The following is a 25,173-nucleotide window of genomic DNA, read 5'->3' on the forward strand; positions in this document are numbered from 1 at the left end:
CTTGTGCACAGAGTATAGAAATTTGATTCTCAAGTTCAAGAGGTATCAACTTAGTCTAGTTTATGTGAATTAAGGCCATGCTATCATAATGTAATAATGCTGTGAAAATTCCAAATAACTGATAATCTCAGCCAAATGATTCCACTTGTTGTGTTTCTCATAATGTTGAAAATAAATTTCTGCAGGATTTGTTAATCAAAATGATTATTAAATCATTCAAGAATGAAAATCTATATATAACGTGATAAATTGGATCACAATAATTCTTAATTTTATTCACTTAATGATAGAAAAGTCCCAAGCCTTGAATTAAGTATGGGCTTTTCTGTTTATTGGTTTGATGAAGTAATCGGAAAGGTAGAGTCTCTGTAAGAGCTAGAAACAATCACATTTGAGTGTTGCGATCAATAGACAAGTCATTTAGATTCCAACAATGAATTCTGAGCACATTTATATTGTTAGATAGTTGTCTGTTTGAAAGACAGACTGAAACAAAGGGGTACAGATACATAGTAAAACACACCTGTGAGTTGATAAGAAATGCCAATTGTATCCTTGGTTGTAGCAGCTGACATTGCAACACCAGACTGCCCATTCTTTGGATGTGAATTTGAGAGTTGTTGTATTTCAGTCTATGATAGCAACTTGTTATTTCTCACAACCAGCAGGATTTTATGTGAACAGGCCTCAGAAGTGTAGGACAGTTGTTGTAAATGTATAAATGTCACTGTGTTTCCAAGGAGAAAGAAACTGAGAAAGAGAATAACAGTCAGAAGTGAGTAAAGGAGAGACATTCCAGTAGCATGTAGTCATCCATAGAAATTATTGACATCTCAGTCTGGCAGATACATGTATGTGTTGGCTGCTGCATTTTAAAGTGAAGATAAAAATCTAAAAAAGATAGAAGAGAATAGATTGGTTGTGGAAGGAGAAATGCAGTCCAGTGATGATGTTAGTCCAGCAGTAGCTGCTCTGAGCTGCGTGACAGATCACACACATTGTCAATGTCTGTTCCATGTTTGCTGCTCCAGGCAAATATTACATGTGCCAGCTTCCAACCTCCTGAACCCTGGAGGACACTTTCCTCCAGATTTATGGAGCACCTCTGAATGACAAGCGGTAATAGTGCCAAGGCTGCCCCCAAGGTTTAAAAGAGAGAAACAGTTTCTATCACCCAGTTTTGTCAAGAATACAGGAGATATATGAGTGATGGTTGAGGCAGGATTAGAGTAGCCTGATAATTGATGCACTGTGTGAAAGCTGAAATCATATGGCAGCATTGAGTGATGAGGAGGGAACCCTGCCTCTGAATTGCTACCATTTGTGTGGTGATACATGATCTATGCTTCTCAGCAAAACTGTTTGCTATTTAACTTCCAGGGAAAGTGGTCTAAAAATATGAGTGTCACTAGTTGATATATGGATTCATTGAAAGACCAAGGGTATGATGCCAGTAGCGCTATTGATGAGTTATTTGATCAACATTGAAACAATGCTCACAGTCACTCTTGTCACATTATTCATTTATTTGTTTGTTAACTCAAACAATATGAAAAGTAACACATATTCCCAGTGCTGCCCCGTGTATAAGTGAAGATACATGTACAATGAAGAACATATTGATTTGCTGTTATAAAGTATTAGCAATTTTTGTGATAGTCCTACCCTGTACCATTCCATGCTAACAGGATGTTTGCACACCTATCAGACAGAGAAGAGCAATCACTTTGCCTCGTGATGGTTGCCCTGTGAATTGGAATGGATTAGAAGCTGGAAAACAGTTCTATTGTTTGATTGTTTTCGGTTGTGGTAATAAGGCTATCGTGCACCCCTTGTCTGAGGCCTACTTGTATTTTCTTGTTTTGGGTTATTGTTTGCCTTGTGTGTGTATTCTTCTTTTTTTTTTTGGGGGGGAGGGGGTTTAGACTGTAAAAACCAGGGAAATTTAGCTGTGGATTCTAGGTATTCCCTGATGATCCTACCTTACTAGGCAGCTTGAACTCTAGATCCCTGCCACCCGCTGTCTCTCTTTCCTCTGCCCAACGTCAAAGTATCACTCAGGGAATTGGACTATCCAGGTCCAATTTCCTGGTTGGGGGGAGAATGTCAAGCTGGCCACATGGCCTAGCTAACAATAAATCAGCCAACATATTTGCTAGTCTGTAAATCCTGCCTTGACTGAATTGATTTCTCACAATACAATATCAAAAGCCTTTTCCTTCTAAGATTTAATTGATACAGCATTTCGAGGACATGTTTGTTATTGATTATAGGCAATCGCTGTCTAATAGAGGAAATGAAACAGTTCTAAAAGACCACTTTTTAGGTTTATTTGTTGAAAAAATATGCATGGAAAATGTTGATTTTTACATTGTTGTCTCGATTTTATTTTCTTTTTTTTTTAAACTTAGGAATCAGTCTTTCATGAGCATTGTGGAGTGCATCAAACATGATTGTGGGAGAGCATACAGCAAAGATCCAGACATAAAGTTGTAGCTTTACATGAACATTATTGTATTTGTTCTCACTCCTTTTTCTTTTCTTTTTTTTCCTGCTAAACTTTGGAGTGAATTCATGGTATGTGCCAAAATATGATGTATCCCATCTTGTCAGGATGTGCATATCAGTGTGTAAAGGCCCTGTCACATCAGAGCGTACTGAGCTAACGAATAATGGTAAACAAATTAGAAAATTTGAAAATGCATTCGCATCTGTGCTAGTACCGGAATAGTTCATAGCTTGTTTGATCTTCTTTGCTGGAGCCTACTGTATAATTTCTACAAATAGCTAATGGAATCAAAGAATTGTGAGCAGTTACATGTAGTTTTGCCAAGCTTGAGATCACAAGAGTTTTTGCATTGTCATGATCATTCTGTGTTACCTGACATCTATGCTTAATGTGCCTGGCATACAATGTAAGCATGTTGTGTGCCCCGACGACGCTCAGCTGTATTTGCTATGGCATACAACCTCTTCCCACGAAGTGATAAATCAATCTTTTTGCAGGGTTGAATGAACCTGATGATACATAAATCAACCATTTGCTGTGTATATTTTAGGTCAAAAGAAAGACAAATAGAAGTCATGATGTTTTCAATGACGGAGTAGAGCTTAGAGACATTTCCTGGCTGTTCCCAGGCTGTTTATGACTTCAAGGAATGCCAGTGTGCAGCGTACTATTGTTTGAAGTTCTCTACCCTTCCCTTTTCTGGCACTCTGTCTTTTATAGAAATGTTTGTCAAGTTAATGTTTTTTCTAATTCATCATGAAGTAAATTTTGCTTCAAGAGACTCAAATACATTAGTTGTTCGCAAATGGTCCTTGTTTGTAGGGTCTTTTTCGTTCATCATTCATAGGGAAGGGGAGAAAAAGGAGTGATTGAAAAGAAGGGAAATTGACAGAAAGCTGTGAGTGTGAGACAAACACATTTCTACAGATAGCGTAAAGCAGTAAGAGCAAAACTTCCTTCTTAAAAATACTGCAGCAAAACGGGCAAATTACCAATACAAAACTAAGCACAACACACTTAAATACCAACAGCTGACTTCTAAATCAAGGGAAAGGATGAAGGGAAGTAAAGAGAGAAAGTTTACCAAAACAGGTATGAAAAAGGATGGAAGAGAAACATCGATCATTCAAGATTTCATCAGCAAAGTGCTTGCGGAATAAAAATATTAGTGTCAATAATTTTGTGGCTTAAATTATATGCACTGCTTATGGACTTTTCATGGGGCTAGTAGGGTAAGATCAACGTCTTAGCAGGTTAATCGCTTGAAAATTAATTCCTATAGGTTGTTCACTGACTCATGTGTCAGTGGTAGTAAAACAAGCAGCAAGTACTGACTGATGTTGCCTTTGGAAGTAGAGCGATGCGCCAATGTGCCTGTGCCACTAGTAGAGCCGAATCAAACTTTCAGTGCCAAAAGTCAGATGTGCCTTATGCATGAGAAAATAATGGTTTAAGTTCATGTTATTGTTCTGTCTTCAATTCCTTATCCCATTTGACATCACAATCAGTTGAAAATTAAAGAAAACCCAAATGCAGTCAACATTGCTTGGGTGTAAAAATAAATGACTGTCCCTCTGAAGTTCTCCCTGTGACAGTATTAACCTGAAGTGTGGAAAGCAAAGTGAATGATGGCCAAACTTCTGTCTACTATTCACTATAATTTGACACTTGAATGTGGCATTACAGAATTTTGGCAAAAATATCTCGACGTTGGATGTTGGCTTGCGGTGGGAAAGAGGTGGGTGATGAGTTCAGTGACAGTGTTTAATCCCTGTGCTTAGGGAGTGACTGTCACTAGCAGGAGGTAAAGGCTGTAGCTGGGCTGGCTAGTCAAGGTCATCTGTGGCCACTACATCACTTTATATTAGTAACCAAAGTATGGCTCAAACCTTTCCATCTCATATCTTGTGCCAGAGCTTGTGTCTAGATAATGCAACATACAGAGAATACCTGCAAATACTCCAGTCATTAGATGTAGGGGAGACAGATATGTCTCATTTTATGAGGAATAGTATTCACATATATCAATATTGTCACAAGAAATATTCAGAGTGCATGGTGAGACCTCATCATGTGGTGTAAACAATCAAACAACTTTTAGTTTTCCTCCTAAAGGGAGAATTTCATTGGAGGTGTCTTTGTTATTGTGTGTCAGTAATTAGGACTCAGTCTTTTTTTCTGCATATAATTTTTTCCACTGTATCTGTCGGAAAAGAATGCTTCCCTAATTAAAATGCATGATCTGACTTTCCCTTGTGCTCTGTGTGCTAGTATGTCTCTAGCATTCTCAAGGTATGTGTCAAGACCCTGTACAATGGTTGGTTTTGTGTGTCACAGGATTATGAATTCCATGAAAAATGTGACACATAAAACTCACCTCCTACAGTCACCATTGTGTTTGGCTCACACCTGTGAGTAGTTTTATGGCATTTGTCAGTGGGAAAGAGAAATGTCATGATGAGTATGCTATCAGTATTTTCATGTAGATAAACTTGGATGCCATACTGTGAATCTTCAAAAGTCGATATTTCTGTGTACTTCCCCATCCCACACATGATAGAAAGAGTTCGAGCCATATTTATTAGAATGGCTATCTTAGAATTAGACAGAAATAGTTTTATTTGAAAAATGCTAGATACAATCATCTCAGATTACGGAGATCATAGAACTCTCCTTTATTTCTTTCAGTGTTTACAATATATACATTTAGAAAATGTAATGAAGCATAATGTTATTAATTTGTACATTTCTACTACTAAATACTGACTAATTCAGTGCTTACCTAGATCGATGTAGGGCAATTTGTCAATCAGTTGCAATCTGAAACTAAGACCCCATTTACAGTGCGGGGCTGGGATGCCCGCCTTCTTTTCAGTGTAAACGCACAAAAGGCCAAATGCGGAGCCAAAATTGGCCGCGCATTTGGCCACGCGCTGGAGGTGGTCTCGGCCTTTTCTCAGTGTAAACGCAAACTGGGCCAAATGCGCGGCCAATTTTAGTCTGGCTTCCAGACCCTCTGCCCGTATTATTTTGCTATTCAGGATATTAACCAATTTTGAATGGATGTTTGTTTCCATTTTCAAGTTGTGAAATTTGGTTGACTGTTGGGTGGAACTATGTACATTTTCATTCAAACAAAACATTTCAATGAGGTATGGGCAAGGCTTTTGGTGAAATATCCATGCATCAAAGAAGGAACTTGCCAAAAATATGTTTGACAAACCAGTAATATAGAGTAGAAGTCACTTCATACACTATCCCCTCTCTCTCACCCTCTCTAGATCTGACTATCCCTCTCCATCTCTTTCTCCATTTTTTAATCTCTCTCCCCTCTCTCTCTTTCTCTCTCTCTCTCTCTCTCTTCCTTGTAGAAGGTAATGCAATGTAAGCTGTCTTTGATATGCCAAAGTAAGTGTCAACCAGGAATAGGGCTACCATTCATGTTCTGATCAAATAATTTGGTTTTCCTGATTGGATGACCAAAAGTATACATTTGCAGTGTGTAACACATTCAATTTCCTTAGGTTTTTGCCATCTACATCTGCCATTGGCTGGTGTGCTTGAAAGACACTGACAATTGCTGGCAGTTGATCTTCATATACTCATGCAAGATTCCAATTGTCACAATTATGCCATTTTAACACATATAACTACAAATCTAAGAGAGCTGGAAAAATGAAATTTTGTTATTTGTGCCATACACTGCATTGTTGATCTTAAGACAGTGGTACAGTTTTTTTTTTATATTTGCTTTTATTTATCTATTTTAGCAGTTTCTTTATTGTACATATTTGTTTCATTTTGTTCCTATTCTGTTGATGACTGTAGGGTCATGGGGATGGAGTCTGCTGTGTAATGTTCGATACTCGTAGACTGGTGACTGGTTCCATGGATCGTTCAATTCGTGTCTGGGACATTCGAAGTGGCAAGAGTGTTCGCAAGCTGTGTGGGCATAAGGTAAGTACCTTCAGCCAACTAGAAATCAAGGCGCTCACTACAGGCAGGAGCCCTCTTTGTTAGAGCATTGTGTAGGGTAGCTGTATCTCAGCTGGAAGGGAAATATATTATAAGAATGTGTCATGAAGTGCAATGTGCAGTGAAATTAATAGTATTTGTAAGACATTTAGCATGCAGAGTAAAACAAATGATATGGTTTTGAAATGAAACCATTTCTGAAATTTGATTTAGTATGCTTAATACATGCCATTTTTCTATTCTTGAACCAGCTTCTGGATGTGTTTTCTTTTTCTTTCCTTTTTTTGTCTGTCTAACCGTGAGCTTTATTATTATTTTTTTTTTGGGTAGGTTTGCCACCTTGATATTATGGAACCAGAGATAAGTGTGGAGAGCTTTTACCTCAAAATAAAGGAGGATGTGTGGGGAGCATGTAACAGAACTGTTTGAATAAAATGTTAGTTATACTTTATTCTTATGAAAACATGAGGAAATTTTCTACATTGGTTATCATATTAGCTTATGATGGAAGAAAGTCACCACTCCCACTTGATTTTGAATTTCTCCCACTTTAGTTTTACCACTCTACCACTTAACCACTTTGAAGTTTTGCACATGTTCAAAATTTCTCTGCGACAAGAAAAACTGTTTATGACAAAGAAAACTGTTTGCAAAAATTTGCACTTGTTTACGAATTTGATTGCAACTGTCAACAAACCCTGAAGAGTTTGCTACGCTCGCAAACATTCACCGTTCAGTGAGATACCCCCTTTATGTTGTGCAGAAAGAATTTTCAGTCTAAGAAATGCATGGTGGTTAAAGTCACACCCTGCGTTCAGATGATCCCCTACTTCGCGGGGGAAGTTTGGAGAAATTGTATCTTTTTTATGGTCGACCGTCCACACATGCATTGAAATCTCCCACTGAAAGGGGGACAAAATCACGGCTGGTGGTTTTAGCTGTGTGTTAGGTCACCGTACGTGGCGCTCCAGGGCGCTCGATTGCAAATACAAACACGTGTCGTAGTTCTTCGCCACCACATTTCGAGCATGCGCACTGATGAGGAAAACAGCTGTGCGAGAAATCAAGGTCAGCCCCCCGCCAGAGTTTGTTGCCGGACTCGACAAGCTTGCCAGGGGAGCGGGGGATGTCCCAGGCGAGCATTCAGATGATGGGATTGCGGGGGAAAGTCCTGGCAAACGGGACATTCCCTGCGAAGCGGGGGATCGTCTGAACGCACGGTATGTGTCACTTTGGAATGAAAGTCATGTAATACCAGAGAATTGTCTCAGATTTTGTGATGCAGGCATCTGACTTGAAATTGATGCATAGAGAACTTGTAAATCCACTAGTGGCATACCTGCATTGTATATCAGGGGCTCTAGTTTTGTCATGCAGAACTCCTCCTCCTTTCTACACATAAACGTGCATGCATAAAAAATGCATGAAGTAACACTTCAATATTAAACACAATTTAAGTTGGGTAATGATGAAAATACAAACTGTTAGCCAAAAAGGTTTACCTGGAAGTGCTACAGTCTCATAGCACACCCAAAGGTGGTTGCCGTGTAATTTTTCATAATTGATTAGCGGTTTTTGACCAATCAGGCCACAGCAATATCCGCCCGTCTTCCATGCTGGAGTGAATTGCATGCAGCATGTTGGAAAATATAACTGCTAGGGCACAATCGATCGTCATGTAACAGTCTGCATACTCACTGCTGAAAGTCGGGGGTGTTTCAGGTATAAAGGTTGGATGCATAGGATTGAAACTACTCTACACTTTCGATTTGAAAATACTCTTGGCAAATCGCTGCAGCCATATAAATTTCTTGGTAGACCCTTTCAATGTATTGCAAGCAAATTCCAAATGGTGGAAGGTGAATTTTGAGCCCTTCTGAGATCTATGTTTTGGCTTTCAGCATTAACCCGTTGAAGACGAGTCCCTAGTATACTTAGGCAGGTGTCTGTGGGAAATATGTCTTGTAGGAAAATCAGTCCGTCCTCAATGGGTTAATTGATGAAATTATTCATAACTCATTTAGGAAGTGATTTCCATGTGTAACTTATGGGATAAGCATTTATTGTCTTTACATTGCAAGCTCTGTGTGTAGGTATTCATATAGCACAGTATACTCGCACCTCAATACCCTCTATTGTGTATCATCCATTGTTTTAAATGCTGCTCTGCGTGTGTATGCGTGTGTGTGTGACTTGAATAAAGGTCTGCACTTGGCATGCTGTCAAGCAACATGAGTTTGCATGGGCCAAAAGCAAAGCAAAGCAATGAAAAAAAAAAAAAATCCAGACCTCTCACTGTGATCATATGAGCCTTATGATACTAGAATCTCCCCAAACTGTAACAAGCTCGTCCCTGCAGATAGAAGATAGTGGTAGTAGTGGCTCCTGTTTTTCCCACATATCATGTTTTATCAAGAATACCTGACCTGCCAAGTACAGGGACATAGTAATTTTTTACCACATCTTTGTTTTTCTACATCTAAGATCAGAAAATTTGATCTTTGTAAATGCAATGATTTTTTTTTTCTAGGATGTATGAGCTTTTTCCAATTTCTGAACCAATAATTGCCCTTTGCCCACACAATGTATTTTTATTCCTCCACCACAAAGGTCGCTAGAGGCATAGTGTTTTCAGATTGTGCATCCGTTATCTGTAATCAATTTTGTGAAAGACATAACGACTTGATATATCCAATTATATACCTCATTTCTAGAATCCTCTCATCTGATTGGTTAAAAGGGGAGTCATGAAAATAACTGTGCCCTATTTTTGAGTTACTGTGACCTGGGCCCGGGCACAGTTAGTAAATAGGTTTTAGAGACAGTGGCGACCCCGTACACGTAGATCGCTCATATGTACGCACCAATGATACGACCGCCGCGCATTCAATCAGCGTGCTGTAAAAGAGACTAGCGGACTGGTTTGGAGACAATCGCAACCTCGTGTACACGTAACGTACACTGTACACATCACTGTACGCACCAATGATACGACCGCCGCGCTGTCGATCAGCATTGATTACGAGTGCTGTAAAAGAGACTAGAATCTATATTTTCGATATCTATATTTCGGAATCTATATTTTCGGTATATAAAACAAATAATGACTGCTTGATATTCGGGGTACAGTTAAAATTATGTAGGCCCTCGATGATGTGAAAACCGTAACAATGCCCTCAGCTTCGCTTCGGGCATAGTTACGGTTTTCACGTCACCTTGGGCCCATAATTTTAACTGTGCCCCTCATAGCAGTCATTATTTGTATAATAACACTTAGTATATGTGCCATATGTGTGAGTGGACAAAGCTGCGCCTGTCAACTTGTGGACAGCGCCCAAGGTCAAAGGTCATACGTGTAGGCTAAGGTCAAATTCTAAAGTGGGTATCTCATTGGGTTGGAGACGAGTTGGCGACCTGGTGGCAACTCAAGTCTCCTTAGTCCCAGAGACATCTCTGCGACATCTCTGCAACAGCTCCTGGAATGTAGCCGAGTCTCCGGGGAGGCAGGAGAAAATCAAATATGTTTGATTTTTGCAGAGACTCTTTCTAGTCTCCAGCAGGTCATGGAGACATCTCCGCAACGTCTCCGCAACGTCTCTGCAACGTTGCGGTCAAGTCATGATGACTTATCTCATTAGCGAGGTCTCCAAGACGTCTCTGCGACTTTGTGAAGACCCATTAGTGACCTTCCAGAGACGTTGCAGAGATGTTTTGGAGATGTTGTGGTGACATCTCTGCGATTTCTGGACAAATGAATCATCATTTTATTTGGAGACATCTGTAAAGTTGCCTTGGAGTCTCCTTGGTTAGAGCCCAAGCCCTTTTTATGTATAGTCTGTCAAGTTGCAAGAGTCATGGCAGGCAGTCTTGGCAAAGTCCCCTCCAGTGAGATACGTCCTGAACATATTTCACTAATGCCCCCATTTCTCTACAGTGCTTGAGGAAATTTTTTTAGGAAGCTTTGTGTATACATGTATTACCAAGATTCTCTAGGGAGAGTTTTTGGCCATGGGGTCAGATGTTGAAGATCAAGTAAAAATGATAAAATTTCACTTTTTTCTACATATCCGGTAAATAGGTTAAAGGTCCTGTTTACCTTTGGGAGCAGTGATTTAAAAATGTTTGAGATATGTGTAGGTCTGTTGTATCGCAAAACATCCCACCATATAGAATTTTTGCGATAAAGCCTGAAATATAAGGAGATATCAGTATTTTTGTCGAGCACAGCGGACATGTGGGGAGGGATCGCCTGCGGCGTCTGTCTGTCCGTCGTCCGTCCGTAACGCTACAAAAACTTGAATAACTCTCTACTGAGGACTTCAATTTCAATCAAACTTGGAGGGAAGACTGGTTTTACAAAGTTACACATTTAACCAAACATGAAGGTCACCTCAAGGTCAAAGGTTACAGGCATAGGTCAATGAACTTTAGGGGCCAATGTTAAGTTTTTACGGCACGTTTCGATTATGGCTTATAACTGTATTTGTCCGTTTGTAACCAAACTTGGATGGTAGATGTTCCCTGGGGAGTTCAAGGTCACCACAAGGTCAAAGGTGACAGACAGGGGTGAACAAACTTTTAGGGCCCAATGTTAAGTTTTTACGACGCGTTTTGATTATGACTCATAACTTTTGATGTATATGTTCGTTTGTGACCAAACTTGGATGGTAGATGTCCCTTGGGGAGGTGAAGGTCACCACAAGGTCAAACGTGACAGACACGGATCAACAAACTTTTAGGCCCAATGTTAAGTTTTTCGGCGCATTTCGATTATGGCTCATAAGTTTTGATCCCTATGTCCATTTGTGACCAAACTTGGATGGTAGATGTCCCTTGGGGAGTTGAAGGTCAACGCAAGGTCAGAGGTTACAGACAGGGGTCAACAAACTTTTAGGGCCCAATGTTCAGTTTTTACGCCGCGTTTCGATTATGGCTCATAACTTTAGATCGCTATGTACGTTTGTGACCAAACTTGGCTGGTAAGTGTCCCTTGGGGAGTTGAAGGTCGTCACAAGGTCAAAGGTCACAGACAGGAGTAGCAAACTTTAAGGGCCCAATGGTAAGTTTTTACGGGGCGTTTCGATTATGGCTCATAACTTTTGATGCCTTTGTCCGTTTGTGACCAAACTTGGATGGTAAATGTCCCTTGGGGATTTGAAGGTCATCACAAGGTCAAAGGTCATAGGCGGGTCTATGAACTTGCGGGAGTTAGAAAAACATTGATTTCTTCAACGCGAATGGGCAAGACACAATTTGGCACTTGCCTTGTTCTCATTAAACCGTAACTGTCGATGGTCTAGTCTTGAAACATTTTTATCATAATGATTGTTCACATTTTGTGTATTTAAACAATACTCAACATCGATTATACGGATTCGAATTTTTACAGTGGTTGTTTTTATCCCTAACTCACATTTTAGAACTATTCTAAAGCACTAATGCTGGGTTTTTGTTTCTTCTGCAAATGGTAAATTATTCCTTTAAGGCAGTGCCGTATATTAAGTGAGTCTGGACAACTACTAAATTGGACGCCATGCTGTTGCCCAGAGTATTACGCGTTACAGGGTTAGTGTCTTCGCTCAGAAGTTATAATGAAAGCAAGCCAAATAAGGGATGGTGAACAATGGGCACTGTGTAGGAGCACACTTTGGTAACAACATGGCTCCACAAACATCACGGGACCCGACGGGCTTCAAAACTCATTATCCGAAAACCGAGTTGGCACTGGCTTGAGGTATCTTTATGAAACTTAGTACATATACACATGAATTGCCTGACAATGATTCTTGTGGGATATTTTGGGTCATGGGTTCAAAGGTCAAGGGTCATAGGTCAGGTTAAAACGCTAAAATTGTGCTATTTAATGCTGACATTGCACTATTTTCTCAATACCTCAGAAATGAGTCAATGTACAGGCCTATACTTTCTTAGACGTGATGCACTACAGCATGATGGTTCTGTAGGGAAAGATTTGGGCAGTGGGGTCAACGGTCAAAAATGAAAATGTCACCTTTTTCCCTCGTATTTTGAAATTGGCTCAAAGTATTGTCATGAAAATTGTTGTATACAAGTAGTGATTATGTAGAGAAATTTGGGGGCCATGTTGGTCAAAGGTCCAGGGTCAAAGGTCAAATGAAACTTGTTTCAAGGAATGTAGCCACTCCAGACATTTTGGGGATGTGCCATCAAACTTTCATACATGTCATTTCAATTTCTTGATAATCATGTGAAATGTCTTCTTACATTGTCAAGATGTACTATAGACCTATTGAGAGAATAATGCAATATGGTAGAAGCATACCCATTGCCATGGTGACATTTCTAGCTTGTTTGTGTTGTTCTTTACTGTACATCAATATGTTTCCAGGATTGCAGAATTTGGCTGCCCCAGAACACTCTTTGCATGTTACTTTTAGTTTTTCTGTTTGTGTCTCTTTGTACATTTGAGCGTTTGAGATTCGCTTCCAACCAATCATCTCTTACCCAAGATTGACTTAAGAGGTTACCATTCACATTTTTTTTTTTTTACATTGAATTGTCTGAATAACAAGTCCTTATCAGAAAGAGACTACAGTAGGTTAGTCAGGGACAGAAGCTTTCGACATCTGCCACAGAGGGAGGAATAATATCTGTATTTGTCCCCTCCAACCCCCCACCCCCCACCCCACTTCCCCAAATCTTTGGACTATTGACTGCATGAATCATGTTGACCTTGTGCACATGTCTGACCAATCACTGGCATCAGTTTGAAATGGATGCTGATGTCCAGTAATGACTGCAAAATGGTTCATTGGGTCATTAACCCAGAAAGGAACCAGGGGAAGAAAAAAAAAATCACGGTTTCAGCACTGGCTAACAGCTTCAATTGGACATCAGTCATGGAGATTGTTTTCTACATTGACGACAGCTCAGAGAAAGTGCCTTATTTTGTACAGGGAACAATCACATCCTGTCAAAATTACATTTGTTTTGTCATCTGCCTAATATACATTGCTGTCACATAGGCTGCTGTTTTCTCTTCATTAGCTGAATGATATAATATGCTAAATGCACCAGTCTTTTTGCCTGCTTTATACCTCAACAACATGAAGGAGATTGAACATGAATGTAAGAGTTATTTGTTGCTATCATTTCAATATTATGCAGCTTTCTCAGGTGTCAGTTGGGAACAAGTTAGTCAGGGGAAATTTCCTGTTGTGCCATTCATTATTTCAGTAGCATAAGGATATGACTTCTCTCTGAGGATCCAGGTCATAGAGTATTGTGCTGACAAAATTGTATCAGCATGTCTGTATCAGCATGTCTTGTAGAAGTATGTCATTGAGAGACAGATAGATGATCCCTACTCCTCTCTTTCATGTCAGTGCAGTAGGTCCTCTTTTCAGTTTAAGGAATATTTGAGTGGAACTTTGCATATACTAGATTTTTACCAAATCATTGAGAACTTTGTTGCCTTACAACTGTTTTGTAACATGCAGGCTAAAACTAATGTAGGCTCTGTAAATGCATAATATCCATGATATGAGCATTACTTTCTTAAAATGCTGTATTATGTAAGGTCATTTTCATTCAGACATTATCTTTTTATTTGTTTCAATATATTACATTTACGCACATGTATGTCTTTTGAATTGTCAAAGTTGAACATGTATTATTTGGTTGGTTGAAAGTAAAGTCTTACTCATTAGGAGGAAATGATGCAAATGTCTCAAATTTTGTGTGTTACAATAACATGTCTGATTTCCTGATAATTTAGTCAAGAGATGATGTGAAAGTGAGATGACAAGTGCGAGTGTTTTGACCAGGTGAATGGAAGCAACCAATAGGAAACTTGCTGAAGTGGGCAGTGAAAGAGACCAAGTCATAACATCCTGTGACCAGTACAGACTCTTAAACTCTCTTTCATTTTTTTTCTTCATCTCTGTCATACTATCCTTCTGTCTCTCCTATTTCCTGTATCTGTCTTAGTCTTCATTGTACTACCTGCACCCAAAATACTTTTATTCATTCCCTCAATTCATTCACTGTTTTCAGCACTATTCATCCAAGCTTCTGATTTTCTTCAATTTGTTTGTGATTAGTTGGCGTACAATTTCTTTTGCTATATGTCTCAACTTCTTTTAAAAGACTGTTTAGAATAATTCTGAGATTTCAAAAACAAAAAAATTAAATTGTATTGTTGTTTCTGAAGTTATGCATGCAATCATAAAATGCTAACTAAATTTGGAATTTAAAGGGAATTTTTTATTTTCCCAGTTTCTTTAGAAGTAGTTGTGTAAATAGGTGTATGTTGATTAATGACTGATCATTCATTACCTGTCCAGATCATCATGATTGAGTTTAATTCTGGCTTTTTTGATGAAGTCTTGTAGGAAGGATATTGTTGCTTATAATCTAATTTACTTTTACTTTGTCATGTTGATTTTTCAGTGTCCCTGGGAGAAATAGCTGACATCCTACCTTACTTTTAATTTTTTCCCCTTCAACCACGAAACATTAATTATGACAATTGGATGCCTGCCAAATATTAGCTGGTCTTCCCAAAATGACCGAGCCTGCAATTCACAAATTCCTTGCAGTGTTCATGAAATGTTCCCCAGGGAAAACACTCCTTAAGGAGAACAAATATTTAGCTTAGGGAGCTCTCTTATGTCAGTGTGTAATGCAATGATTTCCGTACCTGTCGCATGGCAAGAAACATTGAGCAGAGGTGCCCTCCTGGTCACAATCTTTATTTTTCTTATCATTGTGGAACAATTGGGCAGGATAGAGGCTAGAGAGAAGCAAGGGTCAAACTGCAGCCAGTGAATTAGGCCAATTAAGCCATCATGTAGCCTCCTTCCTCCCTGCCTTCCCGTCTCTAGGCACTCAATCAGGATGGCTGCTGGTGTTCCTGAGAGCTTCTCATCTCGACATCCAACCTTTCTATTTGTACAGTTGAAATATTTATGGGGCTGACAGATCTTCATTTGACTTTTCCTATCTAGAGAAAAAAAAAATAGATCTGTTGTCATGTTTCAGTTTTCATTTGTTCTCTTCAAATGTCATATGTGTAGACATCCATAATTACAATCACAATGATTGGAATTTGATAATTTTAAGGTCAAGTAGTGACTTGCAAAACAGGATGGATGATCAATTTTTCTTTCGGTTTTTATTTTTTTTTTAAATACTTTTTAATGAAAATATTGACGAGGATACTTTATTTTGCTATTTTGCAGGCCTTGATGATAAAATTGACTCTTCATCAGGAAAAAACCAAACATGTTATGTGTATGAGATATGCAGGAATCAAATCTCACATATATATTCAATGTAAAAGTATAATGTGCTGTTTTATACAGGATTGTGAATTTCAGCTCTAAAGGGGCAGATGCTGAGATTCAGCCTTTCCTGTTTGCATTCTTTTTCATTTTTATTTGTATTCATGGGGAGGGGGCAGCAGTAATAAATTGCTAATACATCATTTCTTCACTCATTGTAACCATTTCCTTTTGGGTTTTAGAATTTCACTTAAATTTGAACCTTTGACAGAATATACTTCAGGGTCATTTTATTTTGTTTTTGTTATGTTTCTAGTGACAAAGCAAAAGAGCATGTCTGTAGATGTATGTAACTTTCTCAATTATTTTCCGCCAATTTAGTACACTTTGTTGATGAATCCGTCAGAAGATTTGTCATTGCAAAGGGTTGAAATACTTACTTCAAAGGCAAAAACAAAAAACAAAGAATTGAATGGTTCTTAGTACCTGATATCCTTTACTAAGTTTGATATCAATTAATGGCACTGTTAACATTGGGCAGCTTTCACATATGTAAATAACAAAGTCATCTTACAAGTACACTACAATATCATGAGAAGCAGCAGGGATTATGTAGGGTTTTTCATGACGTTAGATGGGTAACTGGTAAAAACTGATATATCAGAGATTTTCAAGGAGAGTCAATGCAACGAAGTTGGATTTCTGAACCACACCATATATAAGCTCATAATGCTAGTTTGATGCAGTCCTAGAAATTCCATGGCTCAGTCCCTTGTGTCACTGTTATACTAGAAAGACTGCCCCCTTGTGGTGGGCTCATTTATATCGGCATAAACATACACCAGAGTTTGTTGAGTAGTCCTGTGTAATATATCCTTTTCTCGCTATTGCTCTCTCCATGCCTCCTTCTCTCTTCTTCTCTTTCCTTTTATCTTCTTTTTTGTTTTCTTCTCTTTTTCTACCCCCCCCCCCCCCCTTGCTTGCTGCCTCTGCCTCCCTCTCATGACTAATACAGTCGGCAGTATCAGGCACAGCATCGCAGAATTAGCAAGGAAATTGCTGTGGACAAGCCCAGCCGCAGCACGCTGGGCATCGCCACCATGTGGTTTGCATTAATGGAGTGCACACCCCACTAGGCCTGCTCTGTACTATGTGACCCAGCTCTCAGGCAGTGGTACTCAGACACGCAAACCAAGGCTCCTAATCTCCCTCTCTCTCTCTCCTCTCTTCCTCTCCTCCTCTCTCCTGGCTCATATTTTGTTGGTCCAGACAATAGATCAGTTGCGTTATGTCTCTTCGTCTAGTAATCAGCTACTTCACTTCATGCGACTGATCCCTACAAAACACTGGACATTGTTGTATGTGTTCTTTACTTTGTTTCTCACATATCACAATTTGTTTCATTCCTAATTTATACACCTGATTTTCAATACTGATGACTTCTTCCACACTTTCTCTACTTTTGTTGATATACTGGTAACAGATCAATCAATTTAATGTTCCATTGAATACAGTTCTCTGTCTGTGTGTGAAAACTGGTGACAAAGAGTTGAAAGCACCATCTCAATACAGAAGCAGGTATTGTTTGCTTGATATAGGACCTATATGGAAGCTTTTTCTCTCTTCTTTAACTGTTTTTTTTTTTAACACATAAATGTCTTTTGTCAGATATTAATTTGCCACTGGTGTTCCGTGCAATTTTGGTGAAGAACACCTCTACTTCTTTATCTTTATTTTAAAAAAAATCATATGAATATAGCCTGCATAGGACAAAAAATATTTGTCCTCAACAATATTGTGCTTGTGTGCATGGAAAGTAGCAAACAATGTGGTTTATTTATAATCACTGAATCACCAAGGAGCAAGTGGTAGGTTGCCATCTACAAATTTCCATTTCCCCAGAGTGTCATAGAATGCCTACTTGATATACCACCACTTAGAGAAATTATCACCCCACTGAGAGCTGAGCCAAATCCGCCCAGTTAGATGGCAGGCAACATGAGGTCAAGTGCATTTTGGAGGTAGCTGATCCCGACTACAGAGGTGAATTGTGCCAGTTAACACTCACCCCTCATGTTCTCCACCCAAGCAAGATGGTGTCCCAAACGAGAGGATTCTCTCTGCACACCCTTTTCACCTGATCCTACCCTCATCTCGGTAGGAAAGGAAGCGGCCCATCTTTGCAAACTGTCCTAATTCCATCAAATTTCACCGTAATATGACCTGATATGATTTTAGAGGAGCTTCGGTACAGTATCAACTTCACAAAACTACCTCCTGGTTCTGAAGTGAGGTATGTAATTGATTTCAATTTCCCTATCCTTTTTTTCCCCTACACAGCTCATTTTCCTTTCTCTTGTAGCTGAAAACGCAATCTTTGAAAAAAAAACAGAAACAGTATTCTTTTTTTCTCTTTCTCTCTCATAGCCAAGTAAAGCTTGGCAGCACTGACAAGTCTGGTCTGTAATTACTACAACGAGGACATTCATTTACAACAAACACAATGGAAATGATCAATTTAGAATTTTTTGTTTTGTTTAAAAAAAAACCAGAAGGAGGTTGAATTGAAGACCTTGAATGTATGGAGCAGTAAAGAAATGTTAATCTTGATATGATTTGATAGTGTGTGCAGTCTGGGTGGGCAGAGAAAAGATGGAGTCAAACTATAAAAGCATGATTGAGTGTGACTGGGAAGAAGTCATTGCACTCCTTGGACTGTCCTCTCTCAACTAATGGCTTCCAAGTTTGTCTCTCCACTAATGAGGAGCAAGGTTTACTTTTTGATGTGGAAGGATCGAAGGCTGGTCAACAACAAGGTTCTGACCTTTTCTGACTCTCTCTTAATGGTCAGTTGGGAGGGGGAGGGATGGACAAGATTGGAGAAGGTATGGAAGGATGGATGAAATGGATGGAGGTAGGAAGAAATGGAAAAAATGAGTGGAGGAAGAGAAGGACTGGTGAGAGAGATGAAAGAAAGAAAAAATTCCATCTCAAACTCTTCTGCCATTATTATACTGTACTTCACTCCTGTTCTGTGCATCTCTCCAGCTATTATATTTGCTAGTCTTCAATTACGTTAGAATCGGTAGAATGTTCAGACACTTTTTAAGCCAATTTTTACAAGCTTATATGAATAGTAGTTTGTGACAAAGATAGGGTTCTCCCTGGTCTATGGCAATGATCAATGAGGTCACTTTTTTTTTTCAAGATAAAAAACGACAACAAACAAACAAACAAACAAAGAGAAGGCAGAGCCTATGGAGGGGGATCTCTGTCCCCTTGCTATTCCTCTAGACCCTGCTGGCTGTGGCATGGTGCTCCTGGTGGCTACATCTATTTTCAGTCTGCCTCAACCTCTGTCAAGGCTTTGTATAACAGGGCACGTGTACTGTGCAATTCATTCATGTCAGTGTCGACTCTTGGTTGTTCAATTTGTCCAAATGTAGTTGGGACCCATGCATTTCCGCCTGAAATTGACATGGCAGTAAATTAGATTTGCCTGATGATCTATTTCCGATGCTTACTGCACCTCGAGATACAAGCCTATCAGTGGCCCATAGTTTGTACACTGAGACTAATGGAGAAGTGAAGTAGCTGAGATAACATTCATGTAAAGTGGGGTGTTAGATTGAGCTCTGTAAGTTTTTTAAACATTTGAAAACAAAATATTTGTAAGGGCGTATTTACGGAGGTATTGACTTAGGTGTCTAGAAAGATTTTGTGTATTTGGACCTAAGTGTTGATCAGTACATATAGTGAAAATGCATACTGTTCAGGCTTTGAATTGACATTGTGATTTTTTTTTTTTAAATACACATATTATCCCGCAAAATCTGAAGAGAAAAATTTCATTATGCCCAACTGAGAACAGAAGAACTTAGTGCTAAAAGTACCCAAACCTATTGGACTTCCTTGTTTAAAATATGAAAATTACCTAAAGGCATAATTTACCATTTGCAGATGAAACAAAAACCCAGCATTAGTGCTTCAAAATAGTTCTAGAATGTGAGTTAGGGATAGAAACGATCAATGTAAAAATTTGAACCAGTATAATCGATGTTAAGTACTGTTAAATATACAGAATGTGAACAATGATTATAATAAACATGTTTCCAGACTAAACCGTCTACAGTTACGGTTTAATGAGAAAAATAGTGATATCTCCTTATATTTTAGGCTTTAATGTTTTGTGATACAACTGATGTACACATATGCATCAAAAGTGATATCTTGAACATTTTTTTAAATCACTGCTCCCAAAGTAAACAGGACCTTTAATACCAGTGCATTTACATTAAAGGCATTAAAAATATCTTCAAGCTTACAATGATAATCATTTATATGTGTACATCTCATTGAATATTTTCAGTTCAGACAAAACAATTCACACATTGGAAATTATGTAGGACCTAAAGAGAAATTATCATAATAATGTTCTGTATTTAGTAGGTAAAGTATGGTGTATAATGTAAACTATCAAACATTCCTCACATCCTCACATTCCAAGCCATTGCTTTAGGAGTGTAGGTCTAGCTCCTTTTTGCTGATGACCAGTCATGTCTCTATTCATAAAGCGAATACTTTCATGAAAATAAAAGAGATCAGCCATTTGAAGTCTTAGTGATGTCTTAGGGATGAGACTGGTATTATCAAGGGACATCTTTAGGAAGCACAACCAGGTACATTATGTGTCTTGATGTATTTTACTTCCATTGAAATGCTCACAGTGTGCTGAATGTGGCTTCCATGAAAAAGGAAGTCATTGAGTTGTCAGCTCTGGCTCATTGCAGCAATTCTCTTCTCAGTTTCTTCTTTAGGAAGAGCTTTTACACTTGTCATTCCAGGCTAAGATTACCTCTTTTACTTTCCCTACGTCCTGTAAACATACTAATCTTCCTTTGGAGATACACTTTAATGATAAGTCATCATAAATTGCAAAGCAAGAAACAAAAACAGACTAATTTTGAATAATGAAAAGATCAAAGCAGTTCTGGGGTCAATGAACATCGTTTACACATTTCATCACTGCATGGAGCAGAAGCACTGTTAATGAGGTAACATATTGCAGGAGTGTCCTCACCCATTTTCTTGGAAGTAGTGCAAGTGGCTAGTTTCAGGCATAGCCAGGCACTTGACTAAGCACATTTTTGGAGAGAGGTAACAAAAACAGTTTGGTGAGAGGACAGTGATCTTTCTTCTCTAAAGCCAAGTCAATTATGCATCTTATGATGATTCAGCTTGCCCAAGAGTAGAACAGAATTGCTTTATTTCAAACACATTTCCCCCAATAGGTCATCTGAAGTCAATCCAACTAAGTTGTTGTTCTCATGAATTGATGTTTGCCAGGTACTGTTACCTTCTCTTAGCATCACTCACACCTGAAATATTTTCGAGGTTATCATCAGTTTGAAATATGTCCATTAGCACTACATCGGGTGAAGGTGAAAGGTAGGTTATCCTTAGATTATACATAGCTTTTGCCTCTGTTTGCAAGAGAGTATAGAGTCTCTTGTCACAATGATTTATCCCACCTATCAATGCGTTGCATCACTTTATAGATGAGTCAAGTTGAACGTAATGAAGCATTTCACTCTGTGTGAGGTGAAGTTGTACAGGTGACATGAATTCAAGCTGGGTTGCAGTGGTTTTACACGTTTCAATAAACCTGTAAAGCCAAAGTTCATGCAGAATCTCATTGATGATGATAATGATCTGTTAGAAAGCCTTTCAGATAATGGAGTCAATGACTTATCAGATTGAGGTATCAGAGACCCACCACATGCTATCACGTCCCTAGAACTTGGCTAGCCTACATAACAAGAGCATTGACGCATTCAACATTATTACACCTTAGGTGATTCACACAAAACATGCATGCACAGACATACAATTGGAAAATATCTCCTATTTGTCTCTAACCAATTCATTCATTTAGTGGTGGGAGGGGATGGTCCTTTTTAGTTGTTGTTTTTTTTTTAATCCTGTGATTTCAACTGGAAGATCACCATTTGACAACCTGGAAGACCTGCTTTGTCAGAATGATGGAATGCATTGACACATGTGTTTCCAAGTGTTTGCATTGTGACAATTTCATACAAAATATCACTTGATTTATAGAAAGTAAACAGTTCAAAAGAAAAGATACAGTAGCAGGATGCTCTTTGTATGAATTATAATACTTTTCAAAGAACTTCGTATAAACCACCCCATCACTACCACATAAAGGTGTGCGAATATCTATTCATACTTTGCGACTGAAAGAAATTCCTGTCAATTTGGTAAATTGTGCAAATCATCAAGTTGATGATGGATGACTTCATTGTCAAATTCTCTTGCCAGGCATTGCCCTATTTCTCCTTTTTCTTTTTTTTTAATAAGGAGATTACATTGCTGCAGAAAACTTAATATCAAATCATTTATTTGTGACTCACATATGGATTGTTGACAATTCCACAATTCATCTTATTATAAAATGGATCTTCTAAAGATGGACAAAGAAAACTCAAAGCTTGTACCACAAGGAATTTGAGGTTGACATACTTATTTTTCTCAATATTCCACGCAAGTTGACTTCATCAGGCTCTTTCCAATGAAAAATACTCCAATGATGACACATTAGATGGTTCTACTGTGCAGGGCTGTTCTTATTATTCAGTCGGGGTGAATGGCCTTGAACGAGAGGTGAGAGTGTGGCTCTCTAGATGTATTTGTCAGAGAAACAAGCCACAATAGTGTCATTCACACAGACAAAATAGCAGGATTTTGATCGCGATCCAAGTACCGAGATTTTTGCGTCCGCTCATATTGACAGAAATACCCCACTAATTGCCGATCATGATAGTTTCTTAACGAAAAAAACGCATATATTCAAAATCTGCCGAAATGATGACCCTTGCCTTCATGTTTGTGTGCTGTTGTGATGTGTGTTTGAATGGCTGAATAAAAAACCTCGAGGTTTTTTGCTCCAGCATTCACACACTCACTATGGTGCAAATTACCAAGATTTTTCTCAAAATTTTGCAATAATTACAAGATTTCTTGGGATTTTGGACCACCCTGCTGATCATGCTGTTTAGTGAGATTTTTATCCATACAGGCAAAAATCGAGAGATCTAGATTGGGATGCAAATCTCAAGATTTGTATCCCACTAATTGGCATCAGTGTTATTCCCAATATTGGGTTATTGCCACCTGCTATCCCTGTTGGTTTTTTTTTTCGTTTTTTTTTTTTTCGTTTTTTTTGGAGGGGAGATATCAAACCATTTATAGAACTTCTTCTTGATGTTAGAAGCTGTTGTTCAACCATCACCCCTATCAAAGAAACAATTCACTGATATATTTATATTTGTAGTATTCAATTTGTTAACACAGGCATAGCCACAATCTAGAAAATGGTATTTGACATTCAAATTCAATTCATTTCAAATTATTTTATTTCCATATAAAGTAATGCAAAGTAATATACACAAAGCGTACATGAGTACATAATATTGTAAGAAGCTTTGAATCACATAAGTTTCAACAAAACATGGATACAATATTATGATAATATCAACTTTGGTTTTTAGATAAATAAACAAGTAAGCAATACAATCCCATTTTGTAACTTTATATGTGACCGTGCACCTCAAAACGGACATAAAGTCGCACACACTGATTTTGCGTGAGGACTGGAAATAAGTGAAATGGGTCAACCTAGCCGAACTTGACTTTTTCATATTTTCTGAAAGAGCGGGTCGTCTTTTACATTATGCTAAAATTTGGTATCATAAAACGGGCAGAAAAGTGTGTTTTTTTAGCAGTTTATCTCGAATATTTTGGGTAGAATAGTGTGATTAGGTGTGTCTTTAGAATCTCCTTTTCATTTCTGAAAAACCTTGTCCACACTCTTCACTTTCAACTCTAATAACTTTTGAAAGGATAGTGCTACTGCTTTGAAAGTTGGCATTAATTATGGACAGAATGTGTTAATGAGGCATGCTTAATTTCACTTTAATCGGATAATCCCTTCATTGTTGTTACTCTGGTGGTTTACTTCCTGATTTTTGTTCCATTCATCGCACAGCCAGCACGGTTTGGTAAAGATTAAGCGCTTGAATAGACACTGTACTTCAGAGCCTCTTTTCTCAGTTCACACTTTTCCTAAGTTTTCGCTTTCTTTCCAATAGTTAGATAGGTTAGGAGAGTCCATTTGATTTGAGTTATACATCATTTTAAAGCTTAAAGTCTGCTCTTTCAAAATATGGTCTTAACTAAAAATTCATGTCTGGCACCTTTTTGTTTGTTTTGAGGTGCAGGGTCACATATGGAAAAGAGGAATTCACAAGAAAAGCATAGCTTGTAAATTTTGTGAATTACTATAGGAGATGAGGGCATCTCAAGATCCATCAAGGACTCCATGTGTGAAAATTTTGATATTTCATTACAATTCATTAGAATGCTTGATTATATTCAAACGATGTATCTCACAGTCCAGAGATCATGTTGTTGTAATTTAATGATTTGTGTTATGTCATCACTTTGTCTCTCTGTGATATTCATGTTTTCATTGTTTTTATTTTACTTGATTTAATCTGATTGTTTGGGTGCATGTATGTAGTGCATTTATGAACAGTACCTGTCTTCACTATAATTCTAGTATTGATACAAGTTTTAAGTGAAGACCATTGCCTAGCACATCATAAAGGGAATAATACTAACCTGAAATCATGAAACATTCGTATTATTTGGATGATGGCAATACATAGTGAGTTTTTACCATTCTCTCTCTCTCTTCTCTCTCTTGTCTGTGGCTGGCCCAGGGTGGCGTGAGGTGTCTACAGTTTGATGAAACACACATCATCTCAGGATCTTGGGACATGTCTGTAAAGGTGTGGGACGCTGTGAAGTTTGAGCTGCTGGCGGAACTGAGTGGTCACATGGGTGTGGTGTCTTGTCTGCAATTCAATAACTGCCACCTGTAAGTTTGCATTCTCCTTGCCCTTTGTATGATGAGCCTCACTGTCAATCCATGATTTATTGCCATTTCTATGCTTTAGAACAGGACAATAGGTAGCCAGGACTGTTAAAGGTAACATGCAGCCTGTTAGATTCCTCTAATCCTTTATGGTATCCAATTCATCTTTACACAATTGGAAATCAAAAAAACTTTTCATAATAAAAACTGATCTAAAAAATGTAATAAATTTATCTTAAAGGAAAGTTTTTCAGCACATGCTTGCATCGAGGCTCTGCCCCTCTGATAACTCTGTATCAATAACATTTATGAGACAAGACAGATGTAGTTCTTAGCCACATTAATTGGCAAAATGATGACAAACCGATGCTTTTGTAAATTAAATTGGTATACTCAATATTTTGCCTAAAATAGCAAGTATCAAGATTCCCACAAAGTAAAGTTTACTGGATAGTTCATAGTGCTGAAGA

General features: G+C 38.4%; 1 protein-coding gene across 1 annotated transcript in view; it reads left to right on the plus strand.

Moving 5' to 3' along the window:
- Positions 1–25,173, plus strand: part of LOC139718032 (uncharacterized) — a 92,946-nt gene that overhangs the window by 33,939 nt on the left and 33,834 nt on the right. The window contains exons 13-14 of the mRNA XM_071629522.1: positions 6,338–6,466; positions 24,549–24,706. Of these exons, the coding sequence (XP_071485623.1) occupies positions 6,338–6,466; positions 24,549–24,706 (287 nt within the window). The remainder of the gene's footprint in view (positions 1–6,337; positions 6,467–24,548; positions 24,707–25,173) is intronic.

This window comes from Diadema antillarum, unplaced genomic scaffold (genome assembly GCF_040938485.1).
Source record: "Diadema antillarum isolate AM-2024a unplaced genomic scaffold, OU_Dant_1.0 scf00000087, whole genome shotgun sequence".
In the NCBI taxonomy this organism is placed as follows: Eukaryota; Metazoa; Echinodermata; class Echinoidea; order Diadematoida; family Diadematidae; genus Diadema; species Diadema antillarum.